Source organism: Centruroides sculpturatus, unplaced genomic scaffold, assembly GCF_000671375.1.
Source record: "Centruroides sculpturatus isolate CEXI.00-Female unplaced genomic scaffold, Cexi_2.0 scaffold579, whole genome shotgun sequence".
Lineage (NCBI taxonomy): Eukaryota > Metazoa > Arthropoda > Arachnida > Scorpiones > Buthidae > Centruroides > Centruroides sculpturatus.
Genome location: NW_019385005.1, coordinates 114,798 through 138,003, shown reverse-complemented (window position 1 = coordinate 138,003; position 23,206 = coordinate 114,798). Strand labels below are relative to the sequence as shown.

The 23,206-nt window shown below is 33.1% G+C and overlaps 2 protein-coding genes across 2 annotated transcripts in view; both read right to left on the bottom strand.

Annotated features, from left to right (window-relative positions):
* Positions 1-23,206, bottom strand: part of LOC111633282 — a 42,867-nt gene that overhangs the window by 4,087 nt on the left and 15,574 nt on the right. The window lies entirely within an intron of this gene.
* LOC111633278 lies at positions 15,777-22,789 on the bottom strand. The gene has a single exon (XM_023377814.1). The coding sequence runs from the start codon at positions 20,259-20,261 to the stop codon at positions 18,333-18,335; it is 1,929 nt and encodes a 642-aa protein (XP_023233582.1). The 5' UTR covers positions 20,262-22,789; the 3' UTR covers positions 15,777-18,332.

Sequence of the window (23,206 nt, the reverse complement as noted above, 5' to 3'; positions counted from 1 at the left end):
TTTCTGTTGAATACAATACAACTGTTCATATTTTCACAAATGATTTCTGTTGACGTGTGTGATCGATAACCGTCAAAGAACTTTTATTGACAATATTTTAATTATCAGTCGTATTAAATAACATATACGGAATTTAATTCCTCAAAAAAAAAGACACTGTAGTTTTTATATAAATTGTTTTATGGTAGAATATAAGGTATTACATGACGTTTCACGATATATGATATCAACACGCAATTTCTTGTTGCTCAAATATCATAAATATGCTAAATTGAAAACTTTAATCTTTTCACGTTTTCTAATATTTGCTGAAATTTTTTTCCCAAAAAAAAAACTTTTATATTATCTATATCACTGTTTACTAACTCTTTCTGATGACGGCTGGCGAATCAAATTCCTGGATAATGTCACCATCTATGAGTCACTTTAAAAAATAGCAGGCAGAGAAAACAAAATATTTTCTAAAAATTGAGTTTTCTAGAAATTTTATTAAAGAAAAATAAAATAAAATACCGTACTGCAAAGTATTCTCGTCATTGGATCCTTGTCCAATGGGAGAGAATACTTTGCAGTTATAAAAAGTTCCTATCGTCTTGTTCTTAATTCAATAGCTACTAACTTCTCTTACCAATGAAATTCACGATTTAGTTGGACAATGCCGGGTTAAAATTTCTTCCTTTATTCTATCTATTCATAAACTCCTTATTTCAGAAATATATATAAAATAATGTTTATAAACTTTAAGATTCTGTTTGTATAAAATTTTTAAGAAATAATTAAAATTTTTTTACAAAACATATCACAAATAATTGTTGATAAATAAAATAAACTACTAAGCACTGTAGTAACTGTGTAATGTCTTCTATTCTTTGTGATTTGAATATATAAATTAAAATTATGTTTTCCAAAAGTTTTTTTCTTTTTTAAAGAGTAATAAATGAAAATCAGGATATGATTTGTTAATGTTAATAACAATCTCAGAAATGCTATGTTTAAGAATAAACTGTAGAGTTGTAACATAATTATTGAGTATTCTTCCAGATCAATTTTTTTCATAAATTTTTCAAATTCAGTTTTTTTCATTTCATTAAAAAGAGTGATTCATGTACTCAATGTTTTGTCATTATGTTTTATGTTTCAATGGCAATTGTTTATTTAAAAAATACAGGAAACTTGGTCATGAAGACATAAGAATCATTTTCTTATCCACTTTAAAAATGGATGCAAAGCATCAATAGCAGTACATAAGGTTAACAAATTTCTTGATTACAAAGCTATGGAGGATCATTCAGCTCAAAATTTGTTTAAGTAATTTTATGATGGTCATAATTCTTCCACTCATGAAAACGAAGTTGGTAGACTTCTGATAGGAAGCAAGAGAATCCTGGCTCAATGGCTCAGGCAGAAAAACAACTGTACTGTAACAGAATTATCACAGGGAGTCTAATCTGCTCAAGGATGACAGCATAGTGGTTGATTTGACATTGTAAATAAAGCAGCACTATATCAATGTATGTCAGCAACATCACCACCACTGATAAGAATTATTTCTCAGCTAAATCATCACTACTATTGAAAGTTGAGTCTACTATGATGGTCAGTGCAATGAGTACAGTGGCTAAAGATGAATGAGATGGAAGATCTAACACTGAAACTAGGCAGTCATGGCAAGAAACAGATGCTCTGTGTCTTTGCTAACAATGCAGGGTGTCATTTATGGGGAACACCTTCCTCATGGTAGCACTGTAAACAGTGTAGTGTACTGTCACCTGCTGGATACAGTACAAGCAATTCTGTTCATCCAGCAGATAGGAGGACACCACAATAAAAAATATTGTTCCAGTGGGATAACATACATCCTCATGTTTCAAGCATAATGCAAAATAAAATCATTCATGATATCAGATGGGAAATGGTTGGTCTTTTACTTCAGTCCAGTTCTTATAACTTATAGTCCATAAGCCTGCTCCTTTATACTAGGGTTGACCCTAAATCCTGATTTTTTAGAATTTGTCTGATTTGGAACACTATCCTAGTCAGAAAGTTTTCTCTGTATGTCCCAATTTGTCCATTTTTGCCCAAAAATATTCTAATTTCTGTTAAAAAACAGTTAAATAAGAAATGTCATCAGTAGCTATCTGCAGATGTCATGCATGCATATATCACCTGTCTTCACATGCATATGCCTTTAGTAATTTCTGGTGCATGCATTGTTTTGTTGGCCATATATATTGCATAGTCCTCATTGATGAGGGCATGGAAGAATTACAGAGACGGCTAAACAAATGGCAACACATGCTGGAAAATGAGGGACTAAAAATCAGCCAAACCAAGATGGAGTATATGTTCTGTAATTTTGACAGTCTCCCTGGTACTGGTTTGTTAAAACTAAATGGAATACCATTGCCAGAAAGTACTGAATTCCGTTATCTGGGATCTCTGCTGCAGAAAGATGGCAACATTGATAGGGAGGTTACTAGGAGGATCAATGCAGGGTGGTTAAAGTGGAAACAGGTGACAGGAATAACTTGTGACAAACGCATGCCACTTAAAATAAGAGGGCTAATATATAAAACTGTCATCAGACCTGTGCTTATGTATGGGTGCGAGTGCTGGCCGATGACAGCCACCGAAGAGAAGTGATTGCATGTGGCAGAGATGCGAATGCTGAGGTGGATGTGCGGTGTCACAAGAATGGATAGGATTAGAAATGATTACATCAGAGGAAGTTTAAAGGTAGTATCTATCTCAGAAAAAATAAAAAGCCACAGACTGACATGGTTTGGACGTGTGGTGAGAAGGAATGAGGAATATGTAACAAAAAAGGCACTAAATATGAAAGTACAGGGAGATAGAGGTAGAGGAAGACCTAAGAAGAGGTGGATTGAATGTGTAAAAACAGATATGCTGGACTGTGGAGTGAATGAAGAAACAACTAGAGATAGACCAATGTGGCGTAAATTGATATTACGGACTGACCTCAAATAATCTGGGATATAGGCCAGGATGAAGAAGAAGATATATTGCTCTGCACTGGCTTCAAAATTATCAACAGTTTCATGCAATCATTGATGATGGATCAATGGTTATATATATGACCATAGTTTAGCTTTTATTTATTATTTTTAATCTTTCTAGTACTAAGACAATCTTTATTTTTAATCATGTCCATTATGGGTTTGATTATGTCCACAACAGAAGCATCCAAGTTTTATAAAAAAAAAAAAAGCTTAGTTAAAATATGTAAGTCAAACAAGTACAGTACAATTGATTTGATAAATAATAAAAAATGTTATTGAATTATTGATTGAACAGTTATTGATAATTCAATAAAATTAATTTAAATTAGAATTATCTATTTATTTTCCAGAGTGCTACTACCTACCTAATAGGGTTTATACAAAACTCAACTTTTTAAAAACCCGGTTTTCGAATAAACTTTTTTATGAAACCAATTTTAACTGGTTTTCAAATTTTTGCCCTCTCAAAAATGAAGATAAGGGATATTTACAACTTATTTTAATATGATATCCTTGAAGTTATCCAAGGAAGTTATCCAAGTTATCAACTCATTCAATAGGCATGGTCAGAAGTCAACTCAATGACAGTTGAATTCAGCTTGACAAAAGCTGTGACTATCCTACAGTCAAGGAGATGAAAATGATGTCCCTGAAATTAAGGATGAAATTGTGACAACTGCTAGAGATCTGGAATTTGTGGGGAATGAAGATGACATTAAAGAGCTCATAATGAAATATGAAAATGATCTGACAACAGAAGAACTCCAAGAACTATTGAATGATGAACACCAAGAAACTCAGTGAGAGGTGTTTTCTTCTGAAAAAGAGGAAGACAAAAGAGGATCAATGCCAACATCTGCTATTAAAGATCTTTTGAACAACTATCTTAGAATGGCACCCAAACCAGGTTGAGGTCAGTAAGCTTGGGGATCTCTACAATGACAATGCTATTAATCACTTCCAAAAAATCCTGAAGAGAGAAAAGCAATCAATAGATTTTTTAATGCCCACAAACAGAAAAAAAACATGACTAATGAAAATGCAAGACTGTGTATGTATGTATTATTTTTATTACATATAAATAAACATAGTGAGAATTTATATAATTATTTATTTATTTTTTTGGGGTTCTCCAGAACAAATTAATCAAATTCTCATAAAAATCTACGGTAAATCAATAATCAGTTAACGAACAATTCAGGTAGCAATCATCATCTTTGAACAGATTATTCATTAATCTATTACCTATAGTATTTGATACCAATCAACAAAATCAACAAACAATAAAAAAAACTGTTGTAGCCAATACTTACAAAATTTAAAATAAGAAAAACATACAGAATACAGCTAAATCAAAAATATTTAAATCTATAGAGGAAAAAATATATAAGAATTGTTTAAAAAATAATTACAATATATGTCAAAAATGCTTTTATTGGTCATGTTTATCAGGTTTCAGGGTGGGTCATTCTTATAAAACTTCATTAAAATGTATTTCATTGGACTTAGGTATGTCCTCAAAGTTTCACACTTCTATCTTGATTAGAAGTGGATGAAATTTGAATTATACAATTTGAAGATAATACAAAGCAAGTTAAATAAAAGCATTTAAAAATAATATTAAATGTAACAGAGAATCATACACAACTGATAGATTTTTTAAATGAAAACATAATAATTATGATTGAATGACAGACTGTTAATAATTAGTTTATCAGACATCTGTGACCTACAAAATGTAAGACAAGTAAAACCAAAAGATGAATCAAATAAAAAAAAAACAAATACAAAAACATTACAAACTCAAGCAAACTATTAATTAAACAAAGTGGAATTTATTTTTTCAAATCAATGTATTTTCATTGAGTATCAATATTTACTTTTCTTGTAATTCATAAAATATTATGGATTTAGATGAAAAATCATTATGAAATAAATTATGAATTGCTGCTAAATTAAAATTCAAAAATTTTATTGGATTTGATTATTCAAATGAAGAGAATTTATTGCATCAAGCAAAAAATTTAAAAAAGTGACAATGATTCTGTATTTTTTATTTCTATAATTATTTGCAGATTAAAAGTAAACAAAAAACAAATCTGAAATCTGATGTTTTATGTCATTAATCACAATGTTTCCTGCTTTTGACATGATTAAGTATTCCTTGAAATGTGTTTTAACTTTTGTATTGATGATCAGAACTTGAACCACAACACTGAATCTTTTACATCTCAGGAAATAAAATTACCAAAAATAAATATTATTGCATTAGATACATATATAGTAAAATGTATTAAATGAAAACATCTATCTTACAATCAAATCAAACACATACTCTCAATTAGTTGTAATATGAAATACAGCTGGCTAAATATGAATATAACACATCTTTAATGTAATTCACATCTTATAAATATAAAATAAATTTTCAAATCTTTTACATGATAAAGTTCAAAACCTCAATTAGAAAGTTATATAACAATACCAGCTATAGCTTATATGTTGGTATTTATCAAATTGAAATGACATTATTATTATTCCATAATCATCCTATAACTTACATGATGCAGTTCTCATATTGCATATAAAAAATAATTAATATATTTTAGATTCATGGAAATGTCAAAGTTAAATGGAAATGAAAAGCTTAATTTTAATTATATGAAAAACTTTTCAAATAAAATTTTAAGAAATATACTACATTACAAATTAAGAAGAAAGATGATGTATGTAGCTGTCAAAAAACATAAAAATTTTAAGACTAGTAGACCTATGAAAGACTGAAGCTAGGTATAATCTGCACAATAAAAGATTGCACTTAGTAAATACCAACTGTGCCTATTTTAGGGAAGATAGGGTGACAGGATGAGATTCTGTGGTAATTTTGCTACATTTGTGAGTACTTAAGCTGTACAAGTTTTATCAGTTGTAAAATATCATTTTTCCTTGAAAAGAGTATTTGTGTAAATAAAACTAAACCCTTCATAACTTGGGGAATAATTAGGAATTTCTATGGATTTAACAGTCACACACATTTTTACTTTGGCAGAAATGACACTAGTGGCATAGCTACATATTAAGCACCCTGGAGCAAGTAGAATCGGTGCACCCCTTGTTCCTTGGAAGAGGTCTGGCGAAATTTATTTTGAACATTTAATTTAAAAACATATAATTTAATTATTTCGATTTAAAACCTTACTTAATAACAATTTATTTGAGATTCAAGGCATTTCAACAATAAGATATTCAATTTAATAAATATAATAAAATAAAGTATAATTCTTTAAGTACGGAGTACCTAATAATATTTACTACATAGTATGTAAACTGTATTGACAAAATGTATGCAAGTTTAGTTTCATAACAAATACATAATAATACATACAAAACTTCAAGATTGTTTTCTCGCTTTTTTGTTTGCAAATCAGTCAATCACTTTCTCCAGATCAAGTTATTGTTTTTTCAATTGAAATAGTTAGTAGCCAGAGCTGAGACGGTGTTGTGACATGCTGCTTCTTAAATATGTTTTGATTAATTTTAATGTTGAAAGATGTTCTGCTGTTGCTCTCGTTGCCCATAAAGTTAAAAACATGAGGCATGCTAAATAATGTCGGAGAACCTACTTGAGGCTGCGGTGTGAATTAATAGTAGTTCAGCAACTTCACTTACAGAGGTAATTTCTTTTACCAGACTATAAAAACACATTTTAAATCAAAACAGTAGAGGTCCAAAACTAGGCAAAATGTCAGAATATGCAGACTGTAAAAATTCTGATCCTTTCAGAATATTTTTACCACATGACGTGACACGATATGCAGGTGATAAGCACTTAAAAGTGTACATAATTGTTGAACAAATTCAAATATAATAGTTAGTTAATTATAGTTAATAATTAATTATTAAATCCAAAAATTTTTTACAAATGTTTTTACAAGTTTTTATTTCACCCTTTCTAATTTAGCACCCTCATGATTCATGCTCCTGGAGCAGTTTGCTCCAACTGCTTATGCAATATGCATAGATTTATGGATGAACAACAAAAAACATTTGTTGTTTCTTAATGATATAATATCAATGATTAGAATAAAGAACTAGAGTTGAAATTTAGATATATTTGGATTTTGTGTGCAATTTAATATTTTATCTAATCTCTGCCTTGATTAAAAACAGCCATAGTCTATAACTCACAAGTTTAAATAATGATCAATATTTTTTCTTAATTCTTTATAATTATGTTTAAATATGTTGCTAAATTATTAAACAATTGTTTTCATTTTCCACAAACTCAAGCCCAATACTTTGAATTTAGTTATTAAAAATGCAGGCATAATGAGCCATTGCTAGATTTGGCAGAATACCACATCTTTCTAGTTATGGTGTTTTTGGATGAAGGGAGTCAATTGCTTTTTAATACACTCTAAGATATATATCAATTGATAATTTATAAAAAGAATATTAAAAAATTTGTAAATTCTAAAAATTCTATTTGTAAATTTTACGAATCTATATAAATAAAAATGTAAATGTTCGTTTGTTCAAAATCTTAAATATCTGAAAGTTCTTAACCAATTGCTTTGAAATTTTGACACAATGTTGCATTTGAATACACGCATGTTTTTATATTATATAGATGTAGAAATTCCCCCCTGTTGGGGAGAGGGACAAAATTAAGGCTTACTATGAAGAACTGGTCTTCTATTATACTATTTTAGATGCAGTTTTTTGCATTTTTGATTGCATTTTAATAGGGTACATCAAAAGAATGTACTCTAAGAAGGGATTTTTCGAAATTCCTCCCGCAAGGAGTGTTATACATTTATAATAGATACATTTTGAGCCATAGCAACGAGTGGCCAGGTGGGTACAGCTAGTATATTTATAAAAAGAATATTGTTAAATAAAGGCATTTTTTTATTGTCTCCAATTTGCTTTATTGTCTGCAGATAAACAGTGGCAACTAATGCACATTATGATAACATTGTCACATTAAATATATGTAAACTAATTTAAAATATATATCAGTATTGACAAATCCTTAAAAAATGAAAAGTTCAGACATGTCTGCATTCATCAATTGCCTACCATATTAAGTACTTTTTATGGAAATTTAGTTTTTCCTATAAACCTGATTTAATGTAGTACAGTACATTATATCTGACTTGTTAGTGGAATGGTAGAATTTTATTAGCTCAAGTGTATATATATATCAAATTGTTAAAAAAAAAAAAAGACAAAGTAATTGCTTATGATCTCTACAAATAGGCAGAGCCACTATGGAAAAATATGAATATTGTTTGTATGTGAGAGAAAATCAGAGAAGAATGAGCAATTATTTATTGTGACATCATCATAATGCAAGAGTGCAATTTTTAATCATATTTTTAATTTAAAATATATGCTCTACATCTCAAATTAGTACTGTAGTGTCTTGCCCTGTACATCATACTTTTCTGCTAGCAATGGAGTCATGCTGGTCATTTATTAACTGCTTTCAGGGAAAAAGTTTTGAATTTAAATAATGTAACTTCTGGTTTGCATTGGAAGTTCATATATAGTTAATCAGGCCTCCTGTTCCTAAGGGTCCATATCTGATTTCATCTTTCAGCTAGCTAACTTAACACTTGAGATTAAGGAAAGACATATGGACGGTCAACAATGGGAATTTATAGATCTACAATTTTTTCAAATTGTAACCCAACAAAAGCAAATGATAAGTGTTCTTGTTAAACTATGTAGAATTGTTAATTCAACTGTTCATTAACAAGTGTTCTTCAAATTATTTTGAAACACAACTAGTTTTGTAACATATAAACAGCAGTTGATATTTTCATTAACAAATTAAGACAAATCAACAAATATCTTTCTTCTCTCAATTGTTCAACATATCAACACAATTGCACATAGTTTGAAATTGGATTACATGAACAATACAATCATGAAATTCTAGCTGTATTCAATAAGACTTAACATTTTTTATCATATTTCTGATTACATTCTATTCAAATGTTCTATGTTTTGAATTATGTTCTATTCATTTGTTTTATAGGATGTACCCCAAGATAAAATTTAAAATATGGTCGAAAACATTAAATTGAATACTTCTGGAATCTCACAATAGTATTGTTCATTCAATTTTTCCAGTTTTGATTTAGTTTCTTTGGATTATATAATTAAAAGAAAAGAGAAAGATAAGAAATACTGTCAAATTTATTATTATTCTGAGGATGAGTAGAATTTGTATTGAGCAGAGTTTATATATATATATATATGTTTGAGTAACCAGGGGTAAGACCAGCAACAATTTGGTAAAAACTGCTCATAGGGTCACTGGATGGCTTTGAATAGGAGGGTCTTTAAATCAAATGAGTGGGGAGTGCGATGGGAAAGTCGATAAGGTGTCTCAGTTTCGAGCAACAGATAGGTAGACAGTTTTAACGAAACAAATAAAAGTTTAATATATTCTAAATCTACTATATACATAAGGATTCAAACAAAATGATTAACGTATGGCAATAAAATACGAATATTAGATCGTACAACTGCAGCGTGACTATTCTATGTCTTATGATGCGTGGGTGGGCCTAATTTCTCAAACATGGAGAGAGAGTTTACACATTTCTAACAAAATACCCCTAATCCTTAAGGAGGTCGATGTCTTCCCTTTTCGTATGGCGAGTCGTTGATGATAATGGCTTCGAAGAGGTCTGTTCTATGAGGCTTCTTGATATGTCCATCGGTATCCACCAGTTATGGTGGGTGTACTGAACACTTCTATGCAAAGACAAACACTACTTTATGGGGACGAACACCTTTCCTTAGGACGACTGCCCAAAATTGTCGTCGTCTCTTCCTTTTAGCCTGGGAAAGTCAATCATGTGATAGGCAGTTGTTCAGTAATGAAGGTTGGCTTTGCGGTGCAAATTCAATGATGAATTTCGTTGATGCTTTCGGTGGCGCTTTCCTCTTCTTTCACAATCGGATGTTATCATATTGCAACTGACTGTTAAGATTCTCATCTGTTTGTTGATAGTAAAGATGTCATTCAATCCGTGTTCTGTGCAATGTTTTCTAATGATCACGATGGATGTTAAATAAAAAATTTCTTAAAAATGGATTTTATTATCCTTAAAATCCGAGATCTCACATATACTTTTGATTATTAGTAGTAGTCTAAAAGAATTACTTATGATCAGTACAGTAGAGCCTCAAAAACTTGGCACTCAATAACCCGGCACTCCAGATAACTCGGCCACACCCTGGCAGGGCAAAAAAATCCTTAGTTAATTAATTTTCATGATAAAGACAGCTTTATGCCTCATAAAGTATTTTTCTGAGGTCTGTCTTATCAGGTAAATTACTGTACAGTGTATTCATTAATTTTCATTTTCATGTAGTAAAGGCTCTATGCCTTCATAAAAAACGTACTTTTCCTTTGTTTAAGGGTATTTGGGCAGTTTATTCTCTGTTGTATTCTCAAGTAAACAATACATACAAGTACAGTACAGTATTTTCTGAGGAAACACTCATACTTATTCTTTTTTTAACCCCATTCCCGATAACCCGGCATTTTCACAAACTCAGCCACCCTTCAGTCCACATTAGGCCGAGTTTTCGAGGCTCTACTGTATTCTTTTTCTAAAGAAATTAATGCTGATATGCATTTATGGTGACTGAATATAATTCAGTATTATTTTTATCAAACAACTCCCAGTTCTATGTACCGTACCAGCAACAAATACTTTTTCATGCTATCTTCTGACTTGGCATACTAGTATATTTTAGCTGAAACAAAGTCCTGCTTACAGTATTAAAAGATTGTCATTATCACTGGTTTATTTTAATTTCAATACAAATTGAATATCCTCCATCTAAAATATTCTGAAATCCATAACTTTGCTTTCATAACAGGAAGTCCTTTAGGTTAAAACTATGACTCAATGTTTGTGCCATGAAAAATGATACAATAGTGTGCATGAAACTTGTCATGTATTCTAAATCCAAAACATTCTCAGTCCAATCATTTCAGATTAAGGATAGTCAACCTATATTACCATTTTTGTTCTAGAAAAATATAAAAGTATTTTTCTGAGCTTCTTTCCAGAAAATTAGCTTTTTAACATCTTTATTATATAAGAAATCATCATACATGCATAGGAAGAAGCTCTGGAAAAACTCCAAAATGCTCTATCAAGTATCTTCCACTGTATTAGATGGTAACTCAAGCCAACCAGTATCAATGTTTTCTTCATCTTCATATTCATGTGTCTCAGTTTCTAAAACTCATTTTATTATAACAACAGATTAAACTAAATTAATTATAACTGTGTAATTACATAGGCTTGCATTAGTGCATATCACTGGTTTACAATTGATATTGCTGATATACTATTCCTCCTGCTCAAAATTGCTTCTGCTAATAGTTTCCCCGATATCGTGATCCTTCATGTGCATGATGTAATGTCTGTAATATGTACAAATTCAGTTGTACATTGTTAATTTGTGCTGCTTCATTCTTTTATGATGATAAAAAAATAAATTTAAAAACTCACGCCAATATTTGTCTAGTTTCTGGGTACAAATTCACTGAGTTCAGCGTTAATAAAGCTTCTTTAGTATTAACACAAGTACTTTTGACGAGTGTATAACCGTCGTCTTCAGGCGAAAAGAACAAGTTTTTAACAAAACGAACGTGCAGGATGTTCCAAAAGAACATAATATTTAAAGAACATATTTATGGACGCCTGTTTGAATTTAAATATTATGTTCTTTTGGAACATCCTGCATGCTCGTTTTGTTAAAAACTTGTTTTTTTCGCCTGAAGACGACAGTTATACACTCATCGAAAGTACTTGTGTTAATACTAAAGAAGCTTTATTAACACTGAACTCAGTGAATTTTATGATGATTATTTACACTCTGAAAGCAATTCAAAATAGTGTCACTTATATGTTTTTCTCATTTTTATGATACTTTTGTCGGTTTCCTTGAAAAACATATAAATGCAGTTGACTGTATCTATATTTTTTAGCATTCTAAACATTTTGAAGTACTTCAAGTAAGTTTTATCATAACAAATATTTTTATTTTCAACTAATTTCAAAGTACTATATTTCAAGCACTCATGAAGTATTCAAAATATTTCTACATTAAAAGAATTTAGAATTTAAATTTTTGTGTACAATACTTCTGATACTGGTACTTAATATTTTCAAATAGTTGTCTCAGAGCAGTGTTTATTAATTGCTGAATTCCTCCAAACAAAGGTACTAGTCATCATAGTGCTAACTTACAAAAATAGCATGAAATAATTTTCCTAGGGATAAAAATGCCAATCAATGAAGTGGTCCAATAAAGATAAGAATTGCAACTTTTTTTTGGTGAAAAATTAAGCATTTTATGTTTTTAACTTGTAAGTATCAAACATAAGATCTATATACAATTGTATCTTGTATCTAAATATCTTTTACAACATCTAATGTTAAATGCTCATTAATAATTCTCTAATAACTATCTAGACACCAATTATTCATCAACCTTATTGTTATAGTTAATTCCAGTAAAGATATGCTACTTCATTGTTTTGTGACACATTATTAATAATACAATCATTAAACTGTAGTCATTTCTATTTGTGTCACTAGATGGCATTATTACTTTGTTTAAAAATCTGGTTGGTATGCATGTTTGTAATTCACAAACTTTTGTATAAATCAGTTCATCTAGAAGAGTTTTCCATTGTAAATACTCCTAATAAGTTCAATATATGGTGAATACTAAAATATATGTCATTTGGCATAAAATAAATATAAGAGAATATATGTAGGCTTTCTCTTTCTTAAAAAAAAAAAAAAAATCAATATTGACAATCTAGAAAAACACAGAAGCTTTTTGGGGATAAGTGAAGCCTTATCATGTATTGTGAAGGAAACATCATTGTACAACATCTACCTGTGATAAAAGGTTTGCTATCAAAAATAGTCTTGTTGCATAATAATGCTAATCAACATATGTAGCCTATACCATCATTTCATCCAGATTTACTGCTATTTAATTGACTGTCTATTAAATCCACTACAGAAGTTTTTACGATGGATTTTCTTAAAATATCAAACAAAAGAAATAAAGTGGAACTATCTGAACAGATGATGAATATAAAAAACATGCAAATATTTTAGAAGAATATACAAGATACAACTCTATCAAATAAATATTTTCAGTCCTATTCATTACTGTTCAAAACTCTTATAGAAGTGTAAAACAGCAAATAAAAAAATTCGTAATCTCTCCATAATGACTAAACAGCAAAATAATAATTAGTATGCAATTTATAAAAATATTAAAACTATATTTATTATAATCATTTTTATTTGCATATGAGGTATGTTTCTCATTTTTAATTTTATCAAATAATATATCTCAAATTACTGGGTGTTTTGGGGGTGAGTACTTAATGTCTACTTTTTGTATTACTTTGTACAATTAACATTACCTATATTTTCTTATTATTTTATATGGTTTTGATTTGTATATACGATTTTGTATATATTTTGATTAACAATATGCATTTATTTACCATCTGTGAAAGATGGTGAATAAATACATATTGTTAATCAAAATATAGAGGAAAAAATCTCTTTTTGAATGAAAACCTAAATAGACCATTTCTTTTATATTTCTAGATACAGATTATTTCACCCATCTTGACAGGGCAATATATAGTTCTCAGTTGAGGCTCATTCAAGAATCTCTTTTTGGTAACATACAGCAACCTTGTCAGATTTGTTAAACAATTCATTCCCTTCACTAAATAGATTGGTCCCTGCTACTGGCATTTTTACAGTCCTGCCAAGATTCATAAAATGAGCTGTAAATATGATTTAATATGTACATGCATATGCATACACACACACACACACACATTGCAGATTTTTGTTTTTTTAAATAAAAACTCAAGACAAAGTTATGTCAACAGAAATGTTCAGTATTTATTGCAACTAAAGAAAATTATATATCATGGTCTTCTGTGGTACCAAAATCAGAAAGCAATTCATTTGCCATGTTAGATTCTTCTGAATCAAAACTAACATTGTTTTAGTCATTACACACATGAAGTTTTGGTTTTAGTTAACTAAAACTAAAACATCATGTGTGTAATGACTAAAACACTAGTATACCAATTAGTATACCAATCAACACTAGATTCAATGTTCACATCTTTACACACACAATCATACTCAATGCAATTTCAAGCATTCAAAATGCAATATTTCTTGAAAGAGTGCTGTCCAACATTTTCTGGGATTTTCATCAATGTACTTACAATGTTACTGTAATAGACTAACAAGATTGAGTTGACCTCTTAAATACATTCTATTACAAATATTGGTCTAATAAAATCATTAACATGATGTAATGGAAGTAGAGACAAATAAATAAGATTCATGAAATAACAATCACTAATTATGACACACAATAAATCTAAGACACCTTACTTTCAGATATGTTAAAACTTTAAAAAAGTGTACATCTTACATTTGAGTAAATACAGATTATATTATATTATGTAATCTGTACTTACATTAATATATGATTACATTAACTTTAATAATGCAAAGTGTCTGAAAAAAATGTCCTAGTAAAAATAATGCTTTGAGACATTAATTATTGACTTAAAATTATTTAATATTACATATGCAGTGTAATTGCTGTGATGCGCCCTCTCATGAGCTCCTGAAAAGTGCATTCACCGAAGGGTTAAGTAAAATTTTGGCTCTTTCAGCAGGATTTTATTTATGTCTCCAATTCCCTAACCTCTTAATTATTTAACTACTTAAATAGAAANATAAAATAAAAAATTATACTTAAAACATATAACAAAATATACTAAAATAAATATGGTTAGAATGATATTATGTTAGTTCTAAAGAGCTGTCATTTATTATTTTATTTAATTTTTTTGCATAAAATAAGCTATTTCTGTGAAGTAGAAAGTTAGATAATTAGAATCACCAGTATTCATAACATCATGTTTTAAGGTTCTCATATAATTCCAGATTGACTTGACAGATCTATAATCACCTCTGCAGATAAATTTTTTTAAAGTTAAAGTTTTCTTAATACTGTTTTATCCTTATTCAAGTTTTTTGACAAGTCTGTTGCTGATATTTCTGAATATGATATTAATTTGTCTGATGTTCAAAAATTGTACTGTTTAGCTTTCTCTCTGTGATCTTTATGTATTCAAATTGCTTTAATTTTATCATCATAAATAGTAACTTTATAGATCTTAATTTTTGTCAGTATTGGATTGTTTTTATTAAGAAGCTGGATGACAATATAATTCCTTTTAATTTTCCTCTTCTTGTTACAAATATGCTTCATAAAATAATTCTCTTACAAGTTTAATAACAGTGGAGTTCTTCTGTTCTTTCTTTCATATTATTTTTTGTATGTGGAAGTTTATAAATTTTTTTTGGCATCAGGCTTGATCACCTTTCCACTTTGGAACATAATTAGATTTTTTATTAAAGGAATTTTTATCATATCAAAAGAAATGAACTGGTTAGCAGTGTTAAGACTTATCACTTTTTGAAAGATCATCTTTAACATCAAAAAGGGCTTAAAGGTAAAACTCAAAGTTATGAAAAATATCAATGGCAAATTCAATGTATGCAATTACAGTAAGAATTAGCATTGACAATTTAGTAAAAGAAAGGACAATAATAAAAACTGACAAAAATTTATAAGCATTTAAAACTGAATCAAACAATAAATTAAAAAATCTGCAATGAGTAAAACAGTACATAAACAATTTAAAATATACTCATTGCCATAAAAATTAACATAAGTTGTCATATTGCTATAAAACTTGGATTACAAATAAGTCTCAAGCAGATATAGAAATGATTAGAGTTATAGTGTGATGGCTTAATGCCAGCAGAAGGCATTAAAGTGCATCCCCTTATCCTACAAAAAGCACACAAAGGCATCCTGTCTGTAGTTTACCTGTTGCAGAGGGATGCTATATCACTAGAGATTCCTTTACATTGCAATGGAAGACCATATGAACAACTACCAGAGTTTGAGAAAGGAAGGATCATTGGGTTGAGAGAAGCCAAATAGTCATCTTGCTGAATAACCCACCACCTAGGCTGTTCTGACAACACTGTGAGGTGTTGAAACCTGTAAGGGAGAGCTCACACACCTTGTAAGGGAGAGCTCACACACCTGGTGTCCATACTCAGGACACCCTCAGCAGACCACTAGCCAAAAGGACCACCTGGTCCTCTTACAAGCACACACACAGCCAACCATATCATTGTCTACCATCCAGATACAGATGGTGCTATTATTACAGACCTGTGTCTATCCATACCATTTTGAGGTACCTGGGTAAGGAATATTTGGTATCATAGTGGTCATTACATGTGCTATCATTGACAGCCACCCATCGTTGCCTTGTTTGGAGCACTTCTGATGGGACTGCACCATAAAGAATGGAACGGGTTAATTATAGAAACAAATTCAGATTCAGTTTGGGCATTGATGATAGCCATATTCATGTCTGGAGGTCCCATAGCAAATTCCTCAATCCTGTCTACATTTTGGAGCTGTACCTCATAAATGGTATGATGGTCTGGGGTGCCATCACATATGACAGCCAGTCACTTCTAGTAATGATTCAATGGATCATGACAGTACAGCAGTATGTCAGTGACATCCTTGTGCCATATGTGCTGCCTCTTATGGCATGGCTCCCAAGAACCATTTTCCAGAAGGACAATACTTGACCACACACAGCAAGAGTGTGGGACCACAGGACTGCCTCCACATTTTTGTGGCCTGCCCAGTCCCAATTTGTCACTGACCAAACACATCTGGGATCACCTGGAACGCCAAGTTGGACAGCCTAGGAGTTTGGCCGAACTAGAGGACTACTTGAGGCAACTGTGGGACTGAGATGCCACAGGATACCATATGAGACCAGTATGCCTCCATTCCTGTCCATATCATATCACACATTTACGCTAGACATGGCCCAACAGGGTACTTTCATTTGTAGTTTTTCCTGCAATAAATAATTCTTTTGCATTCATTTTGTAATCACTTATATCACTGTTACACTCACACATGTACAATTTTGTTTGATTCCAACAACTCCTTCTTGGGACACTAATTTTTATGGCAATGATTATATATTTATAAATTACAAAATAAGATGGAAAAAATAAAAATAATATTAAATGAAGTAAATATTAAAAAACTTGACAGACGGAATTTAATTTTTGAATACCTCTAAGGAAAGGTTGCCTCAACCTCTCAGGAAAGGTTGTCTCCGCATATAAATTTGTTCTGGACTGCTAATGGACACAAAAAACAGAAGGAAAACAAAGAAGTTCGCGAAAACTTTTTTGTAATTTTAAAAATAAAAATAATAATTATGAATTACTAAATCAGAAAAAAATACAAGCAAAAACATTGTAAACTGTGTAATCAATCAATATATATTATAAAGGTAAATGTACAATGTGCATGCCACTAAAACTCAAAAACAAGTCCCGGTATGATCAAGGGAGTTATATGGTGTGGTAGCCCTCTATCCCCCATCCATGAAGAAGGTTCCCGTTTTTACCTGAAAGGCATGCTGTTGAAGATATAAGGGCTGGAAGTTTCGCCCTCTAGAAATTTCTAGAACAGTCCAGAACATTCGAGAGTATTCAAGAGCATTCCACAACATTCCAGAATGTTCCAGGATGTTCTGGAACATTCGAGAACATCCTGGAACATCCCAGCTCATTGTAGAACATTCCAAAACAATCTCGAATGTTATGGAATGTTCTGGAACATTGTGGACCATTCGAAGCCTTTTTTGTATGGGTGGGACAACCCATTGGTAGGGTATATAAAGCAAGATCCATCGTGGGTTCGAATGTCAGTTTCAACTAATCTATAAGTAAAGTTCATATACCCACACATATGCTGATTAAAATTCAAAACTTATATATATATTGAAAATAAACGTATGCACAGTTACAAAGGTTCACAAAACAAACATTTACAAAACATCAATCGTAACAAAGTTCAACTTTTATCCACGACAACAAGTCCATCGAAAAGACACCTTGCAACGAACTAACTCTAAAGTCCTTTACAGCACAACGAGAAGAGACAAGCTTCGGGGCAGCTTCAGCGAACTAAGGTCCAACGTGAGTTCCCTTCAAGCATCCAAGGTGAACTGAACTTCCCGCCACAACTCAATCCTTTTATAGGATTGAAGCAGAATTGGATTTCACCAATCAGAACTTAGCAGCTCTACAAGACGTCTGACGATGGCGTGATGTCGCTCAACCAATGAGCGGTCGAGTCTTCAAAAATGGTCTGATCACTGTTTCTATGGCGACAACCGTCGTTCGTTGAACGATTGGAAAAGCGCGGGAAAACCGTGCGCCAGATGATTTTTATCCTGACACCTCCACGGCCGAGGATCAAACTGAGCTTACTTAAGCCTGTTTGATTCCCTTCACAACACCAAACAACCTTACAAAAATTGTCCGATATCGAACTGACCCATACTACCGGAACATCCGGGAATTTTACCCGTCTACACGCAGAGATGCCTTTGTTACCGATGCCTAATAACTGCTTTCGTAAAGCTAACGCAGTCTGGTATGGGGTAAAACGTTTCGGGATCCACCCTCCCGTAAGTGTCCTGATGTTTTTCTTCTTCGGTCTATTACCGAACATCGAGTTGTAATCCTTCGACACGTCCTCCAGCTCGGTCTGTGCCGACGTCAGGGGAAGCGGAGGAACTCCCCTTACTCTCCCGTCCCATCGTCCGCGATCGTGCAGCTGTCGCAGGGACAGCGTTTGAACCGGTTCCCCGAATCTCCCGTCGGAACCAAGTACTATTCCTACAGCAAAAGTTCGCTTCCGATACTCTCTGGGACTATCTATTTGGTCCCAGTTAATTCTCCCGTCTTCAACCCTTATATGGTAGCTTCCCTTACGTTCTAATTTTTCTACCTCGGTAGACCCTTCCCACCGATCATCCAATTTATCATATGGGGAAGACTTTTCCACGAGAACCGTATCCCCGATGTTATATTCCTTTGGCCGTGCTCTCAAGTTGTATTGCATTACATACTCTTCTCGCTTTACGGCCGTATGCTTAGTTGCAATATCGTGAACACCTTTGATCTGATCTATCTTTACATTCCCTACTTCTAACATAAGGGTCATTTCACGCGTCAATCCTGCGGTGAAATTGGTCCGCTGATCGTAACAAGTCAGTTCAGGAAAACCCGTCCGTGTAAAGAATTGCAAAAATACCGAACAAGTGGCTGTCACCGAAAGTGCTCTCATCCCTTCCACTTCTGACCAATGGGTGCATAATCCGATTATGCTAACTGCGTATCGATGACCATTAGATGACAAGGGATCAATCGGTACAATCATGCCTATGTTAACCACTTGAAATGGGGTTGAGAATCGAGTAAGTGGTGTAACTGGGGTCCTATCTAGGACTAGATCAGGCGCTCTTACTAGGCACCTATGAATATTCTGGCAGTACTTCCGGATATCAATCGCCATTCCCGGCCAATAGCAGCTCTCACGAACGCAACTTGCTAATTTCCAACTGCCAAACTGTCCACCGCACGGAGCTTTGTGTGCTAAATCTAACACTTCTGTTCTCCGTTCTTGGGGAACATCTACCTGATTAATGAGCCTGCCGAACAAACTATATTGCCGATATAGTATCCTGTCCTCTACAACTAGCCCATCTTTCTTATCCTCAACGGCCTCCCACGATCGAGAAAGTGACTCGTCCCGGACTTGAGCGTCTCGTAATTCTGTTTCTTTCTCATTTTCGTCGCTATTTCCACTACACCCCGCCTCTGAGAGAGGTCCCGATTCCTTTTCCTGATGGTTTCCGTTACCATCTACCCTCGAGCTCCTTACCTGCCTTCCTCCCTCTCCCTGGAGTTTCTCTTTTCGGTCTAATAATATCCAGTAATCCTCCTCTGATAACAAGGCATCCGTGGTCTGGTCTAACTCATCTGTTAAGGCACAAGTCACCAGTTCTGACCTTCGCAACCCTGCGAAGTCTTCCTCCCCCAGCCCTATCGGGATCGTTACCGAATCAAACCGGTGACCAAAGGATCCAACCTGTTGGATTTCCTCCTTCGTTTCCGCCACCAATGATTCCCTTATGACCGAAATCTCATCCCCAGAATCGACCATAGCTGAGAGACTATTTCTGTCGCCTACCGGCTTGATTCTTTTCGGCGCATCCTTGACCTTTGGTTGGTCACACACCGTTACCCTCACTACCAAAGGTTCGTCTGTTTGGGATGTCTTGTTCGTAGTTACTAGCCATGCCTGTTTGGACTCATTGGATGCCTTCCGCTTAGGACAAGCTCTCTTCTAGTGCCCAGCCCTTCCACAGGCATTACAATTAGCCTTGGGGGTCTGTTCAACGAAACTCTGTGCCGAGGGAATGGGTTTCCTCGTCATTCCTCTCTGAGAGTCCCATCGCTCTCTAACCTCCTCGCTGTTACCGGGCAACCTACTACCTGACACCTCCCCAAACTTCTCCGTGACCTTAGCTACTTCCGCCGGCTTGCTCCATCCCTGGTGCCCCGGATTGTCTAATTTCCTCTTGACAACCCACCCTGCCGAGCTCCGCGCCTGAAAGAGTCGCCTTTCCTGCTCTAACTCGATTTTTGCGAGTTCAATCCGAAGCTTAAGCGATTCGATTTCCTCTCGATATTCGCCTCCCATCACGCCTGCCTTTCGTCCCTTGGTCAGCCCATCATCTTCCCAATCTCTTGTTTCCAATCCACGCGATTTTGCGCGTCTAGGCATCTCTGTGCTAGCGAGTAAAATAAAGATTTACCTGGGTCAATGATTGCCGGTGTTGTTCTGTCCTTATGTTTGTCGCAGATCAGCCTTTCCGATCCGTGGTAATCCAAAGGTAATCCAAGGTAATCCTGTCGACTGTGCCAGTAAAGTTCAAAATACACCACACATACGCTGATTAAAATTCAAAACTTATATATATATTGAAAATAAACGTATGTACAGTTACAAAGGTTCACAAAACAAACATTTACAAAACATCAATCGTAACAAAGTTCAACTTTTATCCACGACAACAGGTCCATCGAAAAGACACCTTGCAACGAACTAACTCTAAAGTCCTTTACAGCACAACGAGAAGAGACAAGTTTCGGGGCAGCTTCAGCGAACTAAGGCCCAACGTGAGTTCCCTTCAAGCGTCCAAGGTGAACTGAACTTCCCGCCACAACTCAATCCTTTTATAGGATTGAAGCAGAATTGGATTCCACCAATCAGAACTTAGCAGCTCTACAAGACGTCTGATGATGGCGTGATGTCGCTCAACCAATGAGCGGTCGAGTCTTCAAAAGTGGTCTGATCGCTGTTTCTATGGTGACAACCGTCGTTCGTCGAACGATTGGAAAAGCGCGGGAAAACCGTGCGCCAGATGATTTTTATCCCAACACTATATATATATATATATAAAATCGAGACAGGTTGATAATAATAATAGTAAGTGCAGAGCCCAAACGGTTAGGAGTTCAAAGTTGAAATTTGGTACACAGTTAGGGTATGTCACGAGAACGCACACTAAGAAGGGATTTTTCAAAATTCCTCCCATGGGGGAAAGGGACAGGATTAACGCTTCAATAATGGAAGTGTTCAGTAACAATGGAAGTGTTAAGAGAAAGCAACGTGCAAGATTTACAGGCGCAGATGTGGTTTTTTGCATTTTTGCGGAAAATCAAACATATTTTTAGCCCCATCTAAAAATTTTCTAATTAGTCTGGAAACAGAGGGACCTAATTCTTGCATTCTGTGAAAACAGGTAAGATTGGCTGTAAAGTAATAATCTTAATCTTCGTTATCATTACTTTTTGTCCGAGCAACGCCGAGCTCATCAGCTAGTAATATATAAATGCACACTCCTATACTTGTAGTTAAGCAGTTAAAGTTTATAGCAGAGTCCCAGAAACTTAACTCTTGATAACTCAACATTCCATAAAACTCATTGTGTTACAACACACCAACAACTACTGTAAATCATCGAGCTATAATTTGGAATAAATAATTATAAATTACAAATGAATTAATAATTTTAATACGAGATGGCACATAACACCTCCCTCTAGTGCCAAATTCATTTGTAATTTATAATTATTTATTCCAAATTATAGCCCGATGATTTATGACAGTTGTTAGTGTGTTGTTCCTTTGCATCAGGTTAGTAGGGTTGTTTATATGTACTCATTGTATTGTGAAAAAAAAAATATATATATATGTGTAACCTAATTTTTACCTCTATAACTTAACACTAGATCAAACAAGTTATCAATCTTCACTGGCAACAGTTCAGATATAACATCAATTCCACATGTTAACAAAGAATATAATCCCTTTTCCAAGGTACCAGTGCAAAATGCCACAATGTAAATATAACTCTAAATTAGTCACTAAATAAACAATATTTTTTAAAATTAAAATTTAACTACAAATAGAAATAGTCACTTTTCTGGATATCCATATCCTTATCCGCAGATATCCGAGGAAAAAAAAAAAGATCTGTATCCATATCCATTACTTTTTAGTGGATCTTTAACGGATCTTTTATCTTAATGAATTTCATTACTTACATGAAATTTTAAAGATAGGTAGCAATAAAATACTAATAACTTCAATTCAAATCACTTTTTATTTCTTAAAATCACATATTTGGCACATTCATATTGCAAAAATTTTATCATCTTTATCAATTTTATCATATTGCAAAAATTTTATCATGCAAAAATCATTTACTATTGTAAAATATTTCCATATTACACTGCTAAACTTTTTTGTCGACAATGTTTTTATTTTAATTTAACTCAACACTCTCCAAAAATACAAACGTAATCTATGCTATCCCGTTTCACACTAAACTATAAACAAAAACATGCGCAGTGCAAGTCAAAACATGTCACGTGACTAATGCAAAGCGTCAACTATCAGTCCAAGGTCACATGCACCGGTGCAGACTGAGTACGAATATTGAGATCTGTATCTGTGAATCTAGACACTAATGATAACATTGGATCTGCGGATGTACATTTTTAACGATCTGTATCTGTATCTGGATCTGCGGATATACA